General features: G+C 37.0%; 3 protein-coding genes across 4 annotated transcripts; 1 reads left to right on the top strand and 2 right to left on the bottom strand.

Annotated features, from left to right (window-relative positions):
- Positions 1-21: 21 nt before the first annotated feature.
- Positions 22-3,852, bottom strand: LOC113685552 (melatonin receptor type 1B-B). 2 transcript variants are annotated; one of them, XM_089195042.1, is made up of 3 exons: positions 3,678-3,852; positions 841-968; positions 22-524 (listed from the first exon to the last, which is right to left on the bottom strand). In XM_089195042.1, the coding sequence occupies exons 1-3, from the start codon at positions 3,698-3,700 to the stop codon at positions 496-498; spliced, it is 180 nt and encodes a 59-aa protein (XP_089051168.1). In that variant the 5' UTR covers positions 3,701-3,852; the 3' UTR covers positions 22-495. The 2 variants fall into 2 exon arrangements, with proteins under 2 accessions (XP_089051168.1, XP_027058877.2); XM_027203076.2 differs by lacking the exon at positions 3,678-3,852 and having other exon boundaries at positions 357-524; positions 841-3,075.
- Positions 3,853-11,191: 7,339 nt separating this feature from the next.
- Positions 11,192-14,764, top strand: LOC113685596 (homeobox protein Nkx-6.1). Its single transcript, XM_027203129.2, has 2 exons — positions 11,192-11,723; positions 12,643-14,764. The coding sequence occupies exons 1-2, from the start codon at positions 11,402-11,404 to the stop codon at positions 12,984-12,986; spliced, it is 666 nt and encodes a 221-aa protein (XP_027058930.2). The 5' UTR covers positions 11,192-11,401; the 3' UTR covers positions 12,987-14,764.
- A 4,056-nt stretch (positions 14,765-18,820) lies between these two features.
- On the bottom strand, positions 18,821-20,167 carry LOC113685550 (adenosine receptor A3). Its single transcript, XM_027203074.2, has one exon. The coding sequence runs from the start codon at positions 19,946-19,948 to the stop codon at positions 19,016-19,018; it is 933 nt and encodes a 310-aa protein (XP_027058875.2). The 5' UTR covers positions 19,949-20,167; the 3' UTR covers positions 18,821-19,015.
- Between the last annotated feature and the right edge of the window lie 515 nt (positions 20,168-20,682).

Raw genomic sequence — 20,682 nt, 5'->3', positions numbered from 1 at the left:
GAGAGATTAACACAAAATACATTTTATAGAGATAAAATTGTGTTTTTTAATATAAAGCTGATCCCTGCAAAGGTGTAATCATTGAAAAGAAATTCCGCTTAAACGGAATTGTCAAGTGATTATAACTGATCATGGCTCAGTAAATCAATAAAGTGTATCAACAAAATTTAGAAGCTGCTAAATGGTTCTAAATTAATCTTAGATCCTTAAATTTTCACTAAAAATTTATAATTTCATCGTCAAAGAAAAGGACTCCTTATTGTAACATGACAACCATATCGTCCCTCTTACAACAAAGTGGTTTTTTTATTCCATGCGCGTGTTATTTTATACAAATGAACTAAAAACAGTATGATTCCAAGTAACCTTAGATTCGACTGCATACTGAATGTTCCGAGGGAGCTGAAATAAGGCACATAACTGCAAATTGAGGACTGAACAAAGATCTCTCCAACTGAGGCGAAGGTATCACGCGTTGATCTCTTTCTGCTAGTCCTACTGAGCAGCGGAGACTGCCTGTACAACTAAGATTAGACGACTCGACGTGAATTTTAACCAGAAAATAGTGCTTGAAAATCATACAAGGGGAGATTATTCTTCCAAACGTCAGATCAATTTGCATAAATAAAGCATCGAAGGTCTTCCGAAATCAGTACTTCCAAGCTATAAAAAGCTTTCATCTAATGTCATATTTAGCCTTCAAAGAGCTTGCTACTCAATGGATGAAAGACCTTTAAAAGTTCTTCTTAGGCAAAATATGTTTTTTTTAAGACAGAATAAAAGTGAGTAATTATCTTCGTGGTGACTTTGTGGAAGCGGAAATTACGCATGGCACCTCACCTTCCTCGACAGTCGCTGGTAAATCGGACACTTCTTCCCGTCGCTTAGCTTTGCAAGTCAACAAGCGTTTGAATTCATTTCGGAATTCTCTATTCGTCACTGCGTAAACCCAGGGTGTCAAGGAACAGCTGAGAAAGAGGAAGAACACAATGACTCGATTAGCTGAAGGATGTAAATGATTGGGTTGCAACCGTGTTATAATGGATATAATGTACTCTGGAATCCAGCAAGCCAAGAAGAATAACACAACGCCGAACACGGTTCGAGTTATTTTTATCTCTTCAATGTTCAGCCTATCTCTCGTTCGAAACGTGCATGAGATCTTGCGAGTGTGTTCTCGAATGTTACAGAACACCTTAGCGTAGCAATAAACCACTATTACGGATGTCACGCCAAAATATAAAGCCGCTTTAACTGTGCTGTAGACAATGTCTACAGAGGAACTGTCGAATATCAGGATGCAGCTTATCCGCTTTTCACTGAACTCGTACTTCGCGAAGGACGGCAAAGAGAAGGACAGTATAAATGCGAATTGGATTGCCCAAATCAGAACCAGAATGCCACAAGATCGGCGTTTGGACGGAAACAGCTTTTTGTAAATATTTGGTTTAGTTATTCGACAATATCTATTAATTGCTGTCAGTGCCATAGTGTGGAGAGTAGCGAATTCAATGAACAACGTCATAAACGCTTGAAAGCTGCAGAATTGTCTTCCAAAGATCCACCTCTCTCCTGCAAAAAGAGTCGCAGTTACTGTAGGCCCGATGAAGACGGCGAATAAGAAACCGAGAATGGCTAGGGCCGCGATATACACATTTGTTGGCGTTCGAAGCCGAGAATTTCTGTAAATCGTCAAACAGACCAAGATATTACCAATGATAGCAATCAGCGTGCCTACCAAAGCCAATAGTCCGGTTAACACGTCAATGTGCCTCATCCTCCGAACAGTTATATAGGCGAAAGTTGCAAATATCACATGGTGTGCCAGGGGCTTGTAGATAGAAAGAGTCCTCCGAGTAATGCAAACGATTATCACTTCAACACATTGGTCACAGCATTGTAATAACATTCATAACCTGATGCTAAGATGTTTTTTGTAGACTTACTACACCTCTCTTTCAGCGCAGCTTCGTGTTAAAATCATTAAAATTTTGGATCAAACGTTCTTCCCAGTGTTCTTCTCAGCGGACAAAAGTTATTCTCGTGAGTTCTAAAAACTGACTAAAGGGACATCTGTTTAAGATGGGTTTTAGTCTTGTGACTAAGCATGTTCATAATTACTTTATTTTTTTTTGTTTCCCTCGACAGGAGCGATTTCCATCGCTCTGAAACCCCAGGTGTATTTCAAGATTGAGAACAACAGGAGATGCACTTCTGTCAGTTAAATCATCAAATTGCGTGTCACAGCCAACCAAAACAAAACCTCGTAAAGTTGAATTAAAGCCACTAACAAATTAGGAGAGGTGCCTTTCTGTCTGAACGCTGCAAATTACCCATAAATTTAGGTTAATTGATTGACTTGTGTAAGGATTTTAATGTTGTATATACATAAAGCTGATTGGTGATACCAGGGGATTGCAACATCCTTCATTGCAACTGTACGTCAATAAAATGAATCCAAAAAAATTCTTCTTCCTCCCGCAATTCACAAAGTGCTTGATTTCAAGGGAAATAGTGATAAAAAAAAAACCTTTGTATTGAGAGCGCACATGTATTCGCCATTTTTAAGTTGTTTTAAAGACTTAAACAGCTGTGTTTTATTATTCAGCGCTATAAAAAATAGAATGCTCGCTGTAGGTTATCTGGAATACACTATAGATTGTACTCAAACTCCCCACGTAGGTAAAATCGTAAATATTTCTTTCATTCACAATTCTTTCTTACTTTTCTTCATAATCCTTAAGCTTATTTTTGATTTGTTAATATCCATACTTGGTATTCACAAAGCCCAGAGGCGGTGTCTGGTAGCAGAAGTCTTTTAATTGCAAAGTAGTATTTTAAACTTTAAAAGGAAAATATTCTGTTAAACAGTATAAACACTAAATCAATATGCAAAGAAGTTTCTCTGAAAAAAATACTCGATCCACCGTTTTGGTGTGACGACTTGAATTCTCTATTCTCTGCTGGTAAAACTTGAGCTATATCCATTAGAAAAATGAGTGACCGTCGTAATTAAAGATAGTGTTAGTAAAAGACAGACACAACGTCTACGTTGAATAAATTTAATATGAAATGAACGAGAAATTTGCGTCTCCTTGTTATTGTGCAGGTAAATGGATGAGATTTATCTTAAAATCTCTTTTCTTTACGGGTGCCATTATTTACGGACTCCTTAATCTACTTCTTAGCATATCATCAATATGGTCGGAGTTACTCAACATTAAGATTAAATTACTGTTGACTTTAACAGAGAAAATAAACATAACTTAAGGGCCTAGGCTTCTTCCCTTTTTCCTGCGAGAAACTTTCAAAGTTTACAATCGGCCGGTGTAGTGCCGCAGAGGATACTTGAAGGAAATTTTTCAACACCGCTGACTAGCGTGTACCTAAAAACCTTTTCTTGGATTTGCATATTGGAGATATTTTGTGTTTTGCAGAGGGGAGCTACACGATAGAGGATTCATAAGTGGATACGAGCGAGTCCAAGTACGAAAAATACTGGGTTCCCCCTAGGATAAATTTTCTTTATTTCTCTGGGGATTTTCTTTCGGTTCGAGGACAGTCCTCACTGAGAATCCCGAAAAATTTAAGATTATACAAAATTGCGATGCCGTATGTTTATATCATTTTGTTGATGAAGCTACTTATAATGACATGCAATAGTGAATATTACTCACCTGCTATGAGTGTTTTTTAACATCCAGTTCGGGAGAAATTGTCTGGTGATAAGTCGTTGTAAGTAGCTTCATTAAAAAAAATTTAAACAGGTTCACTGTTAAAACTTTTATTTGTCGCTGCCCATAAAATAACTGTGCTGTAACTGGAACTCCGATTCATCGTACAAATAATTAATCAAGCTTTATTTCTTAGTATTATTTTCTTGAAGATGACCGAGAGATCGCTCGGAAACATTACCCTTAGAGTTAGTTAGTTTATTTCAAACGTCGTTTTTTTCTACGGAATTGATGTCAGACCTTAAAAATTCATCACAACCAAATTGAACTTTAATCATTTATAAGAATAATATGGGACTTAAATTATTAAATTGCCTTCATTCATATTACCTGCATATCACTTAGATAAATGTCGAAAATGTTCGCTTTCCTGAAAACGTTCGTCTACTTCTAATTTGGCAGGATCGAGAGAAAGGGTCACTTGAGTGTGTTTGTGTTCACACAAGCTTGATAATCTGGCCAATACTCTCTGAAGTAAGAAGAAACTTTTGCAACGCGTTGGCGGTCAAATAAGACAGTTTATTATTTATTATGGGCTTAATGTTGATAACAGTCAAGATATCGCCTTAGCAAATTTGAAGACAGCTAACCTTTCGCAGCATGCCTGCTCTTCGTCAGAGTAATTCGTGGGATAGTAGTTTATGTATGTAACGATGGTAACTGATAATGTTTGTTTATGCATAAGCCATTTGCATGCATTAGCGCATTGTCAACTATCATAACCTCAGTTGATCATGGTTCACTCACAAGCTCAAACAAGCTCAAACGTATCTCGCCGGTGAGCCGAATTTTATGTAAGAGGGAAAAGCTCGTTTCATTTTGGCGAAAATAATAATAGGATCTTATCTTAACAAAAGCCATTTTTCCACAGAAAACTATTAAAACTCTCAATATGATTCAATGCCATATTTTTAAGAATTAGATGAACAGTCTCGTTCGAAAACTGTCACAAGAATACCAATTTGGAAACGATAGCTAGAAGAACGAAGTATAAAACTCCCCAGAGATATTAAAGATATCCTATCTTCCTGAAAAACAAAAGAAAAATAGTTTTCTTTTTCGTGGTAATTTGAAAGAGTTATCAATTGGTCGAGCTTTGAACAATTAAATAAGTTGCAAAAATTGTCATCACAACAAGCTGCACCAGAAGATATTACGTGGTGTATGGCCGCTATTTCATATGATTGTTGATTCTACCTCACACCTGTTTTGTTACCACATTCATGAGAGTTTATATCCAATACGGTAAAGTCACATCCATCAACATACATGCAATGCTATATCTACTAATAGTTGTAATCTATCAATTATTCTTGCCCGCGAGCGAGTGATCCTAACGAATCACGTGACCGAATGAGCACCAGTTAGAGAGTATCCAATCATGTGCCTCAAGTGATGCTATCCAATTCGCAAACTCATAACTCATAACATTATACCAGAGAAAACCGACAGTAAACATCCCCCGCAGCAAACGGTAAGCTGTTTATAAAAATTTTCCCCCGCCCATTGAAAAAGTGATTGATGGACTAATAAACGAAAAAACCTCCATTTGGCGCGAAAATATGCTCATAAATTTGCCTTGGACTTAATCTGTTCCTCAAAGCTCACAGTATTCCTCGAGCATTAATCTCATCTCTGATCAGATAATGTCTGCGGACTTATATCCGTGCATAATTTCCCACCAAATGGAGGCTGTTGTGTATATAGATGTTTATAGATCATTAAGATGAAAGGCAATGCCAGGAGCCCATTAAGCCTGGAGCCTCCATACCAACTGTACCGTTGAGTCAACCCTGTCCCGTATTTTTTTTTGTTTTTAGGATTGAGATATGTGAGGGGGGGTTCTTTAATATCCCTCAAAAATACTCTGACGTTCGAATAACACTCTAAAAATAATGGCGGCTCAAGGCGAAGGCTGACCTCTATTCCTTCTTTACATCTGACGTTCACAAAAGAGGACTACAGCCCTCTTATGATTTGGCTATGATGCAAACACCCGCGAAAAAACCCAATGGGAGGTGCTTCTAAAAATTCAGGGTTGACTCAGAAGGTAAGTATGGAAGATGGAAGCTCCGTGTAATGGGCTCTGACAATGGTTATCTTAACATGAAGCAGTAATGTTACGTTAGTGAGTAAAAATGTAGAAATGTTATGCTGAGCCTCGTTGCCATGATAACATAGCTGTTTTAACACGAATGTAAAAGATAGTGATCGTATCTCCACGGCTCGCAGTGGAGATATAAATAATCTGTCATAGAACCAGAAAAATCATTGGATTTCTTCTAAAATTACTTAATTCCTCTAGCAGTAGAAAAAGAAAGACACAAGAAAATGTATCAGCTTAAAGCCATTTCTACGTCACGATATGTGTCGTTTTTCTCGGAGTACCCAATGACTCAGCCGGGACCTGAACCCGGCCATCCAGTCCAGAGTCCATCGTGTTAACCACGTGGTCACTACGTGACCAGCTAGCTATTGGGCTCCATATGAAAATTAATGGCAACTACAAAATGTCTCGCGAATTATATTCTAAAATCATCTTCTGTTTATATACATAAAAATCGATAGAAAGGCGCCCATAAAAAAAATATGTGGAGCTAAGGTGGATGATTGTTTAAACATAAAGGTGTTCAAACTCTCATTGATAGGATTGACTTGTTGATTTAATTCCGTAAAACAAATTACACAGCAAATTACACATCCACGAGGAAAGAGGCTGTCCCTTCACATTCAGCCCGTCCTCTGGCACAAGCAAGGTTTATTTCAATAACAGACAGATCCATATTCCCTTGGTCGGTTCAGCAATAGATCACAGATGACGTCAAAATGGGCTAAGAACAGAAAGAGGCGCACAAGGCGCACGAGGCGCAGCCGATTGTGCCAGTGATAAAAAAGCAAAAGTTTGTCAGTGGTAATGTGATGCATGCGTCTGTCCTGCAACAAATTATAAGTAGAACCAACCAAACTGTATAATTCAGCCAATCATATCTACTGATATCGATATGGCTAATAATGCGAACAAAGATGGTGTTTCGACAAGTAACTATGCCAGGAATGGATGGGAGTTTGACTTCGAGCCACATACAAATCTTTTACTCTTTTAATCAGTCGATATCATCAAGCGACGAGCTTGGCTGGATAATTCCGTAGGTAAAAAAAATCTTTCTATAAATTCGATTTAGACGAAATCGTAGGATTACAAGTTCAACGGGTTGCAGGTTCAACTGTTGTTATGCAACAGTTTGCATAAATTTGTCACGAAATAAAGCCGTTAAGAATACCATTTCCTATAAAGTACTTTAAAAAGGTAAGGAATTTGGAAATAAAGCGCCAAACATGCTCTAATTAAGTATAATTGAAAAGGCAGCTTAACTCCTTTGTTAGCTCAAGTCATTTCCTTTTGTTCAAAGCAGATTTCTGTCTATTATTACCCATTTCATAATGGAAATGGAAGGATAAGTTAATTACAGAATGGGTATTTGTTTGTCTACCGATACTTCCTGTCAATGTGGAACTCTTTACTCATAAACCCTCAAGGCGTTTAAGAAGAGTGCAATTTGCCTTATGCTAAAGCTACAGAGTGGATTCAAGGATTAAAAAGAAGCCAGAGTCGTCCAAGCGATCTACAGTCTGCCTACAACTAGCCAGCTACGCCAGATAACCCCAAAAAAGTAAAAGTGTTGGAAATTGGAGCACATATGAATCAAACACGAAGCTCAATAGAAAAATTCTTGGCGTTAATCTTTTAATCCAGGATCTTGACGTGTCAAACTGACTTTTATACGCTCGTGCAATTAATGCTTTTAATGTTTGTTTGCACGTCTGTAAGCTCTTTGGTTGTCATGATGAGGTAACTTCCGCTCACATTGCTTCCCATGACAGATGAGGTTCGCTATATTAGTTTGCAATAATTTCGTCGTTCTCCTAACTCTAGCACAAGATGTAAATGCATTACTAAAGGAAAACGCCTGGATGAATTCTTAAGAGAAAGGAAAAGAAAGGAAACACTTAAAAACTACGAGAAAGTGATCTCTCAGAAGTCAAACATCGAACACAATTTATTCATCCCAGTCAAAGTTTATGTAGGCTTATCTTGTCATTGTAACTGATGATTCGTGTAATCCTTCCTAATGAGTTGTCGACATGATTAATTAGCTAAATTGAGGCCCACTAATCCTTGATAATTTTTACCGTCCAATAAACAACTATTAATTTTAGCTAATTCATATGGTATGCGGAAAACTTTTTTAATCAATTGCTGCACTTTTCTCCTTTCACTGGCTTAAAGCCCATCACCACACCACACCACACCTTCACATATCTGCCTACAAATAATGGTTTAAGCACGCGTATTACCGCCCAACTATACTTTACTGCAATATGTACTCAGCTGATGCGCAGTTGTGACCACGATCTGCCGTTGGAAATAATGGATCGCGATCCTGATTTGTTAGAACGGGATTCCCATAATAAAAATTGAACAAGCTTATTAATCAAAAAACATGCATGCATTCATTAAATCATTGAACTCGGCTATGACAAAAATATCGTCATTTATCAGCGTTTCGTGAATGCATTATTTGCCTCTGCGTTCGACAAAGGAAACGGTATGATTGACTGGCCTCTGGCAATTAATAATTATTTCCCGAAGTGGTGGCTTCTCTATCGTTAGCCATCCTTGTCCTGTTTTACGGTTTTTTCGTCTTCTTTATAGTAAGTCTTACACAGTGCAAAACGTGAACCTTTACTCCCAAGAATGACTAATGAGTAAATTATCCCTGCGAGATCAACGCGTTATCAAAAGGGGAAGGAAAATGTGGATCATGAGATTTGATCTGATGTACAACCAGATCCTCATATCTGTATTTATAGAAATTAACATGTGCCACACTACAGCAAACTGGCAGAACTTCTTTAGATATCTCTCTCTCTCTCTCTCTCTCTCTCTCTCTCTCTCTCTCTCTCTCTCTCTCTCTCTCTCTCTCTCTCTCTCTCTCTCTCTCTCTCTCTCTCTCTCTCTCTCTCTCTCTCTCTCTCTCTATATATATATATATATATATATATATATATATATATATATATATATATATTGGTAACTCCACAAAGAGTATTCCTCTACCATTGCAGACCGATAAACGATGGTTACGAATATTCTTGACAATAAAGTCCCCTAATGAGTGAGTAATCACGAAAAGGCTTGTAGGGAAGAAATTATAGTCTCTTTGTTTTTCCTTATCTCAATATGTATCGTGCTCTACTTCTTCGTATCGAGCACTGAACTACGGAAAAATAGAAACATACACTTCAAATATATATCTATATATATATATTCTTCAAAAAACAATATTTTTAAGATTTGCGAAGATTAAAATAGCTAATCCAGTTTAAAAACTTTAGGCCTTAGATAAGATGATTATAAAAATAGGCTCTATAAACTTTAGAGTACATCTGAAACACACTGGCCAAGATAAATCCAGTTCATAAAAAGTCTTTATTGAATCGAAACGGATATCGATGTGTTATTTTAATCCATTTTTCATAATTTTGCAGACTATTAAAATATCACACTACTCGAAAACCCACCGCTTTTTTTTTTACATCTATACTTCTACATACTACATCTTTAACTGAGCTTTAGGAAATTCATCTTTTAAATTCTTCACAAATTAACTACTTGAATTATTTTCAGTCAACTTATGTGATGCTCAGCCGCGACTTATTACACAATCACCAAGGGTTTTTTACATGTCAGAAATATTAGCATTATAAACAACATCTACAACGTTAACCAGCACGTATTTTTGCCAATGAAGACGAAATATATGCTTTTGCAGACTCAATCCGCCATTTATTCTAAATATTCACATATTTTGTTAATGGCCTCATATCTTAAATTAATTTTTTTTTCTCATTTCACCTGTTGTGGCCTGTTTCCTACCTTATTCACCCGTCAAAAACTGCAATTACTCAATTTTCAAATTAGTTCGCTTTTACCAAAGGTTTGTATATATTGTTGTCAGCAAGTCAGCAAGATGAAGGAAGACTAAAATACAATCGATAATTTTCTTGACAATATTACTTGAATTCACTGAACTTTATTTCCATTGAGTTTAAAATGTTAAGGTAATATTGGTTATTATGAGATACTTTATTGTCTTTCTTTAATTAAAGTTATCTGTTATCATATCGTGAATATTGTCACATTGCAACTAAGTAACTTAGTAACATCAACATGATTAGCATTTTCGACCAAATTCATCTTCAGTCTCTTTCATCTTTAATTCCTTAACTTATCTGAATCACTTCAGTTGGATATTTGGTGTTGTCATTTCTATGACTTAAGAACACAGGAGACTAAGGTCTCATAACACTTTTCAATTTGTGTCCTCTCGATGATGTTTGTTTAATTAAATAGTTTTTCATTTACGTTAGCAGGAAGAACAACGAAAAAAACGCAATCTACTAAGCCGAACGACTCGAATAAAATGAAAACCCCTATTCGACATCATGTCAAGCTTTATGAAAAGAAATAATCGCATGAAGGGAAATTAAATGTTATTCAAAAAGATTTGCATGTCTCCTGTCCGACAATGCAACGCGAAAGAAATGGCTTTTGGAGCAAAACAAAAACATTTACTCTCTCTTCGGCTCTCATCTCTTTCCAGCTTGTGCATGCGAAATTGCATCAGCATCAAAACAACCTTGTGAATTGATAAACTGTTTTTATAGGAAACCTTCGGGATGAAAAGAAGAATTGCTTGTGTGTTTATTTCTTTTAGGCAAGGGAAGTAAATGTCGTCAATTGTTCAGTCAAAGACGTAAGCAATTGTTTTTAAAAAATGTGTTGAAATAACATATATATATCAAGGATCTGTTTCAAGCCATTACAGATAATTCCTTCTTTATATTGTTATCAGCACCCTGTTTGGATGTTATCATCTTCGAAGATGACTCCTTGTTATTCTTTGTTATTCATTTGGCTCGCTTATTGTTTGACTTACGAAAGAGAAATAAATCAATGGATACATTTAACACATGGACCGCTCTTATTGCAAACAATCTTTTCAGAAAGGCGGCCAAATTGCTAATGACGCGCGAATATATTGTTTTCAATTGGTCTATAAATAGACCACAGATACGGTTCATTTGAGCTCCCTACAAGAAGCAAAATTGTAAACGGTTCTGTAAATGTTCTAAAGGATGCCAATAAACAAGGGTTTTTTTTTTTCCCTTTTCCGGGCGTTTGTATAACCCTCGCGATCACAAATGGTCGAGCATTTTGTTTTCGCGCGATATCATCACCTTGAGGTGGAACGCAAATTTATTAACAAGCCCTCAATCATTTAGGAGCTTTACACTGGCTTCCTCCCAAAACACCTGTCAGCGATCAGCCAATGAACGCATTCGATGGCCTCATAACTACTCCATTATTCGCTATCTTCTATTACAAACCTACTATATCAATTAATGCTTGCTACGACAGCCTATCAATCAAGAGTGTAACGCTTGGCTGCGCTGCTGACAGGCGCATCACAACCTAAGTCAACTTTAGTTTATTAATGTTAACTTATTCTTTAAGCAGGACGAAAGACGCATAGCACAGCGACACCTCTGGACGATCACTACACGAGCCGGTGTTATAAAGCGCAATCCACAAGAGAGTTTCAATGGAACGTCAACAGTTTTTCCTAAGCCCGTTTTTGGATGTCAAATCTCGCTCTGTACATGTTCCTCCATACCCACCACTATCTCCCGGAATAAAGCAACCGATTTCTCCGATTCCACGAGTTCCAGTCACCAAACCTGGTTCATCTTACAGAATCGACGACATTCTGAGTAAACCTGATCCACATCCATCCATAAGCATGCCCACAACCATTCACTACAGGTCATATCCTTCCCTACCACAGCGCCGATACGGCTATGGGCCAAACGTACCTTATCTGTGGAGCAACATGTTGCAGTCTCAGTGGCGAGAAAGATTCAACGGTATGTCACTTAGCACGTTTTAATTTCATGTCCGCGGTCTTCTTGAGCAAATTATTGCTCTTGTCAGCATTTTCTGGTATCGCCTGGTAACCCGCATGGTTAACAGTGGGTTAAAATTATTGTTTACCACAATAACTATTATCCAAAATATTTATGCCGTATTCATCGAAGCAGTTGTTGCGTGTTGGTTCCTTTGGTTTGGTAGCATTAAGTTTGGAAGGGCTAAATACATCCTGATTATTGGAAAATTGTTGATTGCTATAACTCGGTTCAGGTTTAAGCTTTGCCATAGTCGGAATACCGAAAAAAGTTCAAGTCTTTTGCATTACACTAAATATCTCATCACATCAATCTCAATGCGATATTTGACTGTGTGGGAATAACATCTAAAGTGTACTTCAAAAATGTGTTTGGCTGAAAAAATACTTGAGTGAAATATAAATTAAGGGATGGCTAAATCTCCCTGAACCAAAGCGCACCCACAAAGAGTTGATTTTATTTGTTACTTTATCGAATATCTAACTTCACCCAGGTCATTATTTCCCTTTCTAATTTGACAGTACAGCGATAATAAATACTATAATCCTTGAGAATAGCACATATCCTCTTCATTTCCTCTCTGCGCTCTTTATTTGCACAAAAGCCTACACCTAAACAAACGCCGTGTACACAATAAAACGACATCTTGGAGTAGCAACAAATTGAAGATTTTGAACGGCATAAAATTTTACCTATGAAACCAATGCTTGCTTTGTAGCTTCTTCATTCGTGTTCTTTTACAAATTTAAATTTCCTCCTGCTCTTCCCCAAGCCGCGGGCTTTAGCTAATTACATAATATATAACCACAGCTAATGCCACTAATCTCGAATTTACAAAGCTATAAGCGTTTATTCTCTCAATTCTGCATGTTTCTCGCAGCGGCTCAGGTCCATTCGGCCTGCGGTGAGAGAGAGACGGATGGGAAACGGAAACATACTCGACCAACGTTTAGCGGACATCAAATATTCGCCCTAGAAAAAACCTTCGAACAGACGAAATACCTTGCCGGGCCTGAGCGAACAAGGTTGGCGTATTCCCTTGGAATGACAGAGAGCCAGGTCAAAGTTTGGTTTCAGAACCGTAGGACAAAATGGCGCAAGCGCCACGCCGCGGAAATTGGCGCGAAAAAACCACACGAAGACGATGAATCCGTCGATGGCACACAAATTGTTGATGTTCACGAAAGGCAAAGAAGTCCTTCGCCGGATAACGAAAGGTGTTAATAAGCAACAAGCAGCTTATGTAAAAAAAAAAAGAAAAAAAAAAACGTGTACTAACTCTGTAGTATATTTTGAACGAGGAAACAAAATGGTCAAAAAAAGGTGCCCATTGAGAATCGATCGAGGACATATTTATTTCAATCAGGAACTCTGGAAAAACAAACTTTTGGAATTTTTCAGCAAGATGAAAAGCTGCTCCAGGGTTCACATCTTTATGAAGGCGTCAGATGAGAATATATAATAATAGGCCATAAATATAATTATGTCATAGCTTTTATTGCAAATGATGAACTGTTAAATGTTGATAATGTATCGAGAGAAATTCCTAGCTGAAGTGATTGAAAATAATTCAGACCCAAAATTTGAAAATCAGTCTATATAACAATTTCTTCTGAATTTATTCTGTTCAAAGTTACTGTGATGTGTTGTGTGTTTTGGTAGCCTTCCACAAGATACAAATTGCTTAACAACTTTAATTTTTAATGACATCGCTTGGGTGAAACTTTCAGTTTGTCGGATGTTCAGTATAAATCAATCTCGTTTTTCACTTTAAAAAAAATCATCAACTCTGTTTTTCTTTTTATGAAAGATTTGAGTGTGCCTTTTCTTTGTATCCGAGTTTTGTTTTCATCTTCTAATCGTCGTTTATTGAATCATACTGTTTGTTTTGAACCAGCAGCGTCTATGCGATGAAAAACGACGAAAAACCGTATCGAAGGCTTCATAAATAGATTTTCTCAAATCTGTTCTTGTCACAGCAATGCAAATGGTTTGAAAACATCCGTGAATTCCGTGTTAACTTTCGCGAACCGCCTAGCCGTAGAGCATGCAATTTTAAGATAAATAATTTAACGAGATTGCCTTTGGCCAACTATGAAGAATAAATAGCATTGAAAATTGCTGATAATGATTCAGTCAGAAAGTGAACACTTGCCAATGTCTCTTAACACATTCCCCAGATTCTGGTGGCTTGTTTGTTAACAGGTTAATACAAGCAGGTGGTAACAACCAGCCGATGATGTGAATGCATTATTGTGGTTACGAATAACGTTTCACTGCCCATGTTTTGCTAAATAATTCATAGTGTAAGTCACCGTGAGTCAATTGAATCCAGCCACAAGCCTACGCATTCAGATAGTAATAGACATAGAGGTTATCTTCCATCAAAACATTACGAAGTTATGCCATCATAAAATATTTCTTTAATATGGATTTATTTCTCGAGTGGGCCGAGATCGAAGTTTTCGTTAGACTGTCAATTTAGTCAAAAGATGCTTATGTCTGCATGTATCCTCTGAAAATGCACTGAGGTAAAACGGTATTTCCTAAGAAAAGTTCATTAGACAAGTCTGATCGTAGCAATTAGAAATGTTTCTATTGGCACGGAAATTTTCTGTCGATTTTTTTTAACTTGCCTAAAGTTAGCGTAGTATGGACTCCTATTCACCAAGTTTTTCCTTCTGTAAAAATGAAATACGGTTCCTATTTCGATGATTCTCGAAATAATCTGCAATTTACCACTGACATATCTAAAGTAGCAGGTAGAACCCATTTCATAATTGTAACCCCAGAAGCTTTTTCAAACCAAAGCGGGTGATATAAATGTGCACCTTGATATGCAGAGTATGATTGCATGGTATCGCTTTAATTTATAGCAACGACTGATAATGTTGACATCGTTAGGTAGGAAAGAACGAGATGGTAATTAAAAATGTTATCAGTTTATGATAACTGTCTGAGGATTAATATCAACGGATATCATTAAAAGTGGATTATTGGCACTTTGAAAGTCAAACACTTATAATTGTGGAGTAATTATAATGATTTAAGAAATGCTTGCAATGAGCTTAAACTAAAGACTTTCAAAGGTGGTATTTTCTAATGTCTGTCATTCAGAGATGGGATGATTGCATCAATTCTAGGCAAGAGTCACCGTAAGAAGCTGTGGATATTTAGCTATTTATTGTCTAAAATATTACGAGTCTTACATTTCGAAAATTCACACAGACATGTAGCGAACTCTCTTGGAAACTCTTGGTTTTAGGTTATCGTAAGAACACCAATAGGAGTTATTGCTCTAAAATTCACACGGATATATAGCCAACTCTCGAGGAAAGGCTGAGTTTTCAAGTACATGCTTAAAGATTAGAGATATTCAATCACTTTAAAACGGAAAGATTGCCGAGATCCTTGTTATTTACATTTGTTTTCAGAGGGATTGTCTGTAGAGACGAACGCTTGTAAGCGAAACATCTCTATAGATAATCTTGGTTACATATGTTCAGTTCAAGTTATCTACAAGGAAATTAATGATAGATTCTTCGTTTGGCGGGCAAAGGCTTTGTAACATTCGCTCAAACACCAGTATAAGTAATCATTTGCCACTAAATCCTCTTAAGACTGACGCAAATGCTTTTTACGGAAAAATTATTCCAATAGCGTATACAACGTACGAAAATCAAACATGGCACATTCTTCTCCAATGCCAGAGACAAGATTTTGGATACAGCTATATTAAAAAATGTATGAAGTCGTATAATCGTGTAATTGTCAGTAACGCTAGCTTGTTGATTCAGTCAAGAATTTACACCAAGAAGGAGTTTTAAAGACTCCGATTTCTGTCAGAATTTCTCATATAGGGAAGCAGATTAACCTCGGCTGTTATTTTTATTTGAACTCTCTAATTTGCATGAAACTGTGTCTTAAATCCTTCTTTCGAATGCTGATGAACATTTAAGAAAGCGTGTCTCCTTAATCTCGATTTGTTTCGATCTAATCTATTTTTACACTTCGTGTTAGCTTAAACGGAAAGTGGCAATTATCTTAGTAATAACTCTTTTATATTGAGTTCATTATCGAGCTCTGCCATTTGACCTCATTTGCTAATCATCCTAAGCTAAACAGGAAATTTCAAGGGAAATGTCAAACAAAGTTAAACACGAAGTTCAAACTCCTTTGTCGTGATGTAATTTTAATTATGGTCCAAGAAAGTCAAACCGGAAATGGTTGAATCGTGGCGTTAAAGTCTTAAAGGAACACACGCTACAAACTAAACCTCATTTGTCCGAAACATCTTAGTGACATATCATCCTTTGGCGTAAAAAATCCATTTATCTCCGAGGCTTTACCGACTTTGGCCAAGGTTCGATCGATGCAGCCCAAAGACTTAGTGTGCTTTTATCACCATAGTGCTATGATCGAAACTAATTACTTAAAATCGTATTAACTATGAAAACTGTTAACAAACATTCAAGTGCACGTGTATAATGAAAGCCAGCACTTCTAGATATGTTCATAAAAGGTACAAACTAAGGAAAAGTTCTATCTTAGATGTTTTGAAGTAGCAGACATTGCTTGCAAGAAGACAACGACATCTCAATTCAATTGAATTATCTACAAGATGATAATTAATAAACGAAACAAAAGGAAACTGTCTTCTGAAAGGTAAAACAAAAGGTTGGCCGTCTTAATATATTGTTGACTTTAGCGACGTCGCTACCTGAATTCAAATGAATGTCTGATTATTTCACTAAAGAAAATCATCAAAATAAGAAATCCGTCAACAAACGCGATCATCATCCATTCAGGCGACAAACTCAAGTGCCGTAACAGTTCAAATTTGCCCACATATCAGTTAAGGACCGATCATCATTTATCTGACCCCCCCATAAGGCTTTATTACATTTTTATGATCCCCCCCTTCCCCAGGTGATAAATAATGATTGATCCCTCAAACCGTTTATTTTAAGGCATTTTTGAAGATAGCTTTGTTTCTGTGGGGTCTTTTATTTTCATTGTGATGCCGTGGACCGACAAAGGTTTAGAGTTTCCATGGATTATTCCAACAGGTGAGAAGCAGTGGTTACTGCCCTGCAATCGTATTCTTTGGTTACCGGGAGGACTTTGGGTTGCTAACAACCACGAAACATCAGCTTTAAAAACTCTCTGGTGAGAGCTAATTTACATTATCAACTCAAACTCAAATTATCTGGTGATACCCCCCGCCCGCTCACACCAACACGGCACCAGGTTTTTTAAACTAACCCTTTTATTTTCACAATAAGTTCGTAAAATTTGGTGTGTTGAAATAAAACACATCTTGCTTTCGACTCGCGTTTTCCGATATATTTGTCATTACTTCAATTATCTTGTATGGGTTACTTTGCGCTGAAAAACCGGAGAAAATGAAGTTTATTGCTTAACAGGTTCAGTCATGTTAGTCTTTTAAGCGCCTTTCGATTGAGTGTATTAAAGCTAAAACCAAAGAAATTACATCAGCCAATCAGAATAAAGAAAAGTAATCTGAAGAGCCAAAAATAACTCAAATTAAAAACAAGCAGGCGACCAAGTCGTGATTAGTGTGAGTTTTGCATCTGATTTAATGAAAGAGTAGCGCGATTTTTCTGGACCAATCACAGAGCAGAGTGTAGCAAAACCAGTGCAATCCTGGTTTACTTTCGACTGTCAATCAAAAATTTCTCTAAGCTACCTGAGCTATTTTGGGCAAGATGATATATCAGCACGACAAAATTAAAACTATTTCAGTTTTCTAACAGGATTTTTTGAGAAGAGTAGAATATTCTGGCTCAGGGAAACCGAAAAGAGGGATTTAACGCCACGAAAAATTTTGCGCCTGTGTCACTCAGACTTAGGTAAGCTTGCAATTTTCTCCTTCTTCTATTTGAAACTTTTCATCGTCCCCTTGGCAATACAACTACAAATTGCCAGTTTTTAACGTTAAAAAATATTCAGGCATGTTTGAGACTCTCAATGCACCTAAAATCAGGTTGGTATTTCAAACAATTTATCCCGACTAAACTTTTTTATTTTATCTTTATTTTTTACATATTAATTGTGTAAGCTTCAAGGCAAATGTGGTAGCCTGAAAAAAAAACTAATCACGGAACGATAATTTATCCACCCGCGTTGTTATTGTTGATGAAGAAAGGCAACTGATTTGCCATGTCGACGAGAATAATTTGACAAGCCCATCGTCCTTGAGAAAAGTGAAAACAATTACGCCCACAACTTGACGAAAGCAAAAAATAATTATATCAAAAAACATACCTGGAACGCTGTTGGAAAAATCTAAGATTTCCGGATACAATTCAGTTTCTCTGTTATGGACCGGAATTTCGCCAAGAGAATCTTATCTCAAAGGGTCAAACCCAAAGTCACGTTCATGAATTTGATCACGAAATTACATATGTGTATCCCTTCTTCTATCATAAACACCATAGTAGAATTATGTCTAAAAACCAAGAGAACAAATTTCCTGAATTTTCTGTGACAGTTAACTTACACGTTTTTGGGATGCTTGATGAAAGTACGTTTGAATCTTCTTAGTGGGTGGGTCAGAAGAACCTTTTATCGTTTCGTACCAACAGTTCGAGAGGGTTTTCCAGAGTTAAAAAAATACGAAAACACAAATGAAGATAGGGGGTAAGTTTCTAAATAAACCATTGTGCTGCCCCGGGGGAGGATATTACAAGATAAAGAGTTTCGTAAATTGAGCTGAGCTAAGGTTTCGAGCCGTTAGCCCTTTGTCAGAGCGAATAGACGAAAACACAAGTCATCGTTGTCACATATATGAATATTCTGAAATCCCAGACTTTTCCTTAATCAAAGTTAAATTTCCTTCACCAAATAAATGGGAAACTAAAATATAATAACTTCCTAACGACTTCCCTTCCATCTAAATTATTTCCTCAAGGAAAAAGGCTCCAGCAAAGAAAAAACAACAGGAAAAATGAATGAGTGGAGAGGTTGTACTTTCAATTTTCTGTCCTCCCTCTTCATTCCAATTTTCGCCGGCTTAAAAGTAAATTCACTGTCTCTTTATGATCCTTACAAGGAATTTTATTTGCCTTTCTTTATTTACTCGCCTGCGCTAACCATGTAGGTCTACTGAATACATGTCTATAATAAACTTTCTGACAAGAGCTTTAAATAATTTATTTATGAACTCACTTTTTACTTCATCGTTTTAGCTTTTATTGTTTGTAATTTGCGGTTTGGTAAGAAACACAATTCTACGAGAAAGAACAACAACTTGAGAGCGATCTTTTGACTTCTTCGCGAAAGTAAGAAAGTCTCCAGCAGTATAACAAAGGATTTAGAGCAGAGTTGAGGAACACAATTGTTTGAGCAAACTCTGTTCCTATGTATGTAAACGTAGTGAGCTTGTAGGCATCTCTAAGAATAAGAAACACAAAATATGGAAGATAACAAAGAGCGTGGATCAGACAGATGTAAAACATACTCAGGGTTGTTTTCGCCTGATGCAGTGTTCTCGCACGTTGCTGGTTTTGCTGTTGGTGTATGGCTCTACGATGGCCTCGCACGACTGAGTAAATCTTCAGATAAACCGTGAACGTAGTTAACAAGCATAGTGATATAATAAGGAGTGCAGCGAAAAATGTTATTGTGACGTTCCAAACAATAGTGGAGGCGAGGACAGCGGAGAAGAGCCATAATCCAACGTGAAGCTTCACAACTCGCCCGACTGTGACAATCCTTCGATAACGTAAATGGAGGTAAACTGCAAGATATCTATCTATACTCACTGCCGTCGTTGTGAGGAATGAGACACAGCAGAGCATGTTGGACAAGACGTTGAACACTATCATGGCCTGCACCCATGTCTTCCGCAAATTAACGATGTAAAAAGTCTGGTAGATAATATAAAGAGGTTGCACCAGTAAACCGACTCCAAAATCACACAGAGTGAGGCCAAGTAGAAGGATATGGGATGGCAAACGCAAGGAGCTGTTGTACCATATCGAGTAAATAATTGCTGTATTCCCCAAAATTGCCGCAGCAGATAAAGGCGCATTCAAGGCAAAGTTGGCTAAGATCCCAGACACGCGTACGGGATCAGGGAACTGCTGATCGTGGTCTCCGTCTGAAGTTGTTAAATTTGTTCTTGAAATGTTTTCATTCGTAAAATTATGGTTGAAATTCATAGTCGGTCTCACCTGTTCTTCCTTCTCTGAGCTTTGGGTGTCGAAGCGAGACTTTGCATCTTAACCTTAATCGAAATTGTAATCATTACACCTGTCCGTCCACTTCATGAATCAATTGGAATAATATTAAATGGAATCGTAACCTAAATTGGGTACCAAACCACAAGTTTAGTTTATGTTTACATTATCGATAAAAACGCTCTGTCATAGTCAAGTGACATAATTACTACAGTTCGCCACTACTGATATTAGAGCCATGTTCACGTTCCATTACCTTTGAAATTCAATCGCCGCAAATTTTTGTCGGATCACGTTTCACCTTTCATGAATGAATAAAATTGTTTGTAAAATTTTAGTTAACAGGCTTAGAAAATAAATTTATATCCGTCGAGAGCAATTTCAAATCAAAGGTTTTAATTTAGGCACTGCTGATATTAATTCTTCCCTTCACAGTCAATAACTTTACTTTGCCATAATAGTTGTTTCCATAGACACATGTATATATTGTCATAAAGCTCTTTGTTCAAAGATCGCTTTCTGCTGACGTGTTTAAGGTTCTAAATCGATAGGTATCTATTCCGGGTCTTTCAGAGTATTTCAGATGTCATAACCAAAGCAACTAGCTCCGAGATAAATTTGATATCTTTCGATCTTTCCACGAGAGTTTGAACGAAACTGAAATCAAAACGAAAGAAAAAGAAACTTCCTCATTTCAATGTTTCTCGCATGAGTAG

Source organism: Pocillopora damicornis, chromosome 2, assembly GCF_964200805.1.
Source record: "Pocillopora damicornis chromosome 2, jaPocDami1.2, whole genome shotgun sequence".
Classification (NCBI taxonomy): Eukaryota; Metazoa; Cnidaria; class Anthozoa; order Scleractinia; family Pocilloporidae; genus Pocillopora; species Pocillopora damicornis.
The sequence above is the reverse complement of the archived record's forward strand: the minus strand, read 5'-3'. Positions and strand labels throughout refer to the sequence as shown.

Coding starts and splice junctions, on each gene's coding strand:
- LOC113685552 (XM_027203076.2), bottom strand. CDS start 1,909: ATGTTATTACAATGCTGTGACCAATGTGTTGAAGTGATAATCGTTTGC. Junction 525..840: donor ACCAGCGACTGTCGAGGAAG/GTGAGGTGCCAT, acceptor GTCTAATCTTAG/TTGTACAGGCAGTCTCCGCT.
- LOC113685596 (XM_027203129.2), top strand. CDS start 11,402: ATGGAACGTCAACAGTTTTTCCTAAGCCCGTTTTTGGATGTCAAATCT. Junction 11,724..12,642: donor GTGGCGAGAAAGATTCAACG/GTATGTCACTTA, acceptor TGTTTCTCGCAG/CGGCTCAGGTCCATTCGGCC.
- LOC113685550 (XM_027203074.2), bottom strand. CDS start 19,948: ATGAATTTCAACCATAATTTTACGAATGAAAACATTTCAAGAACAAAT.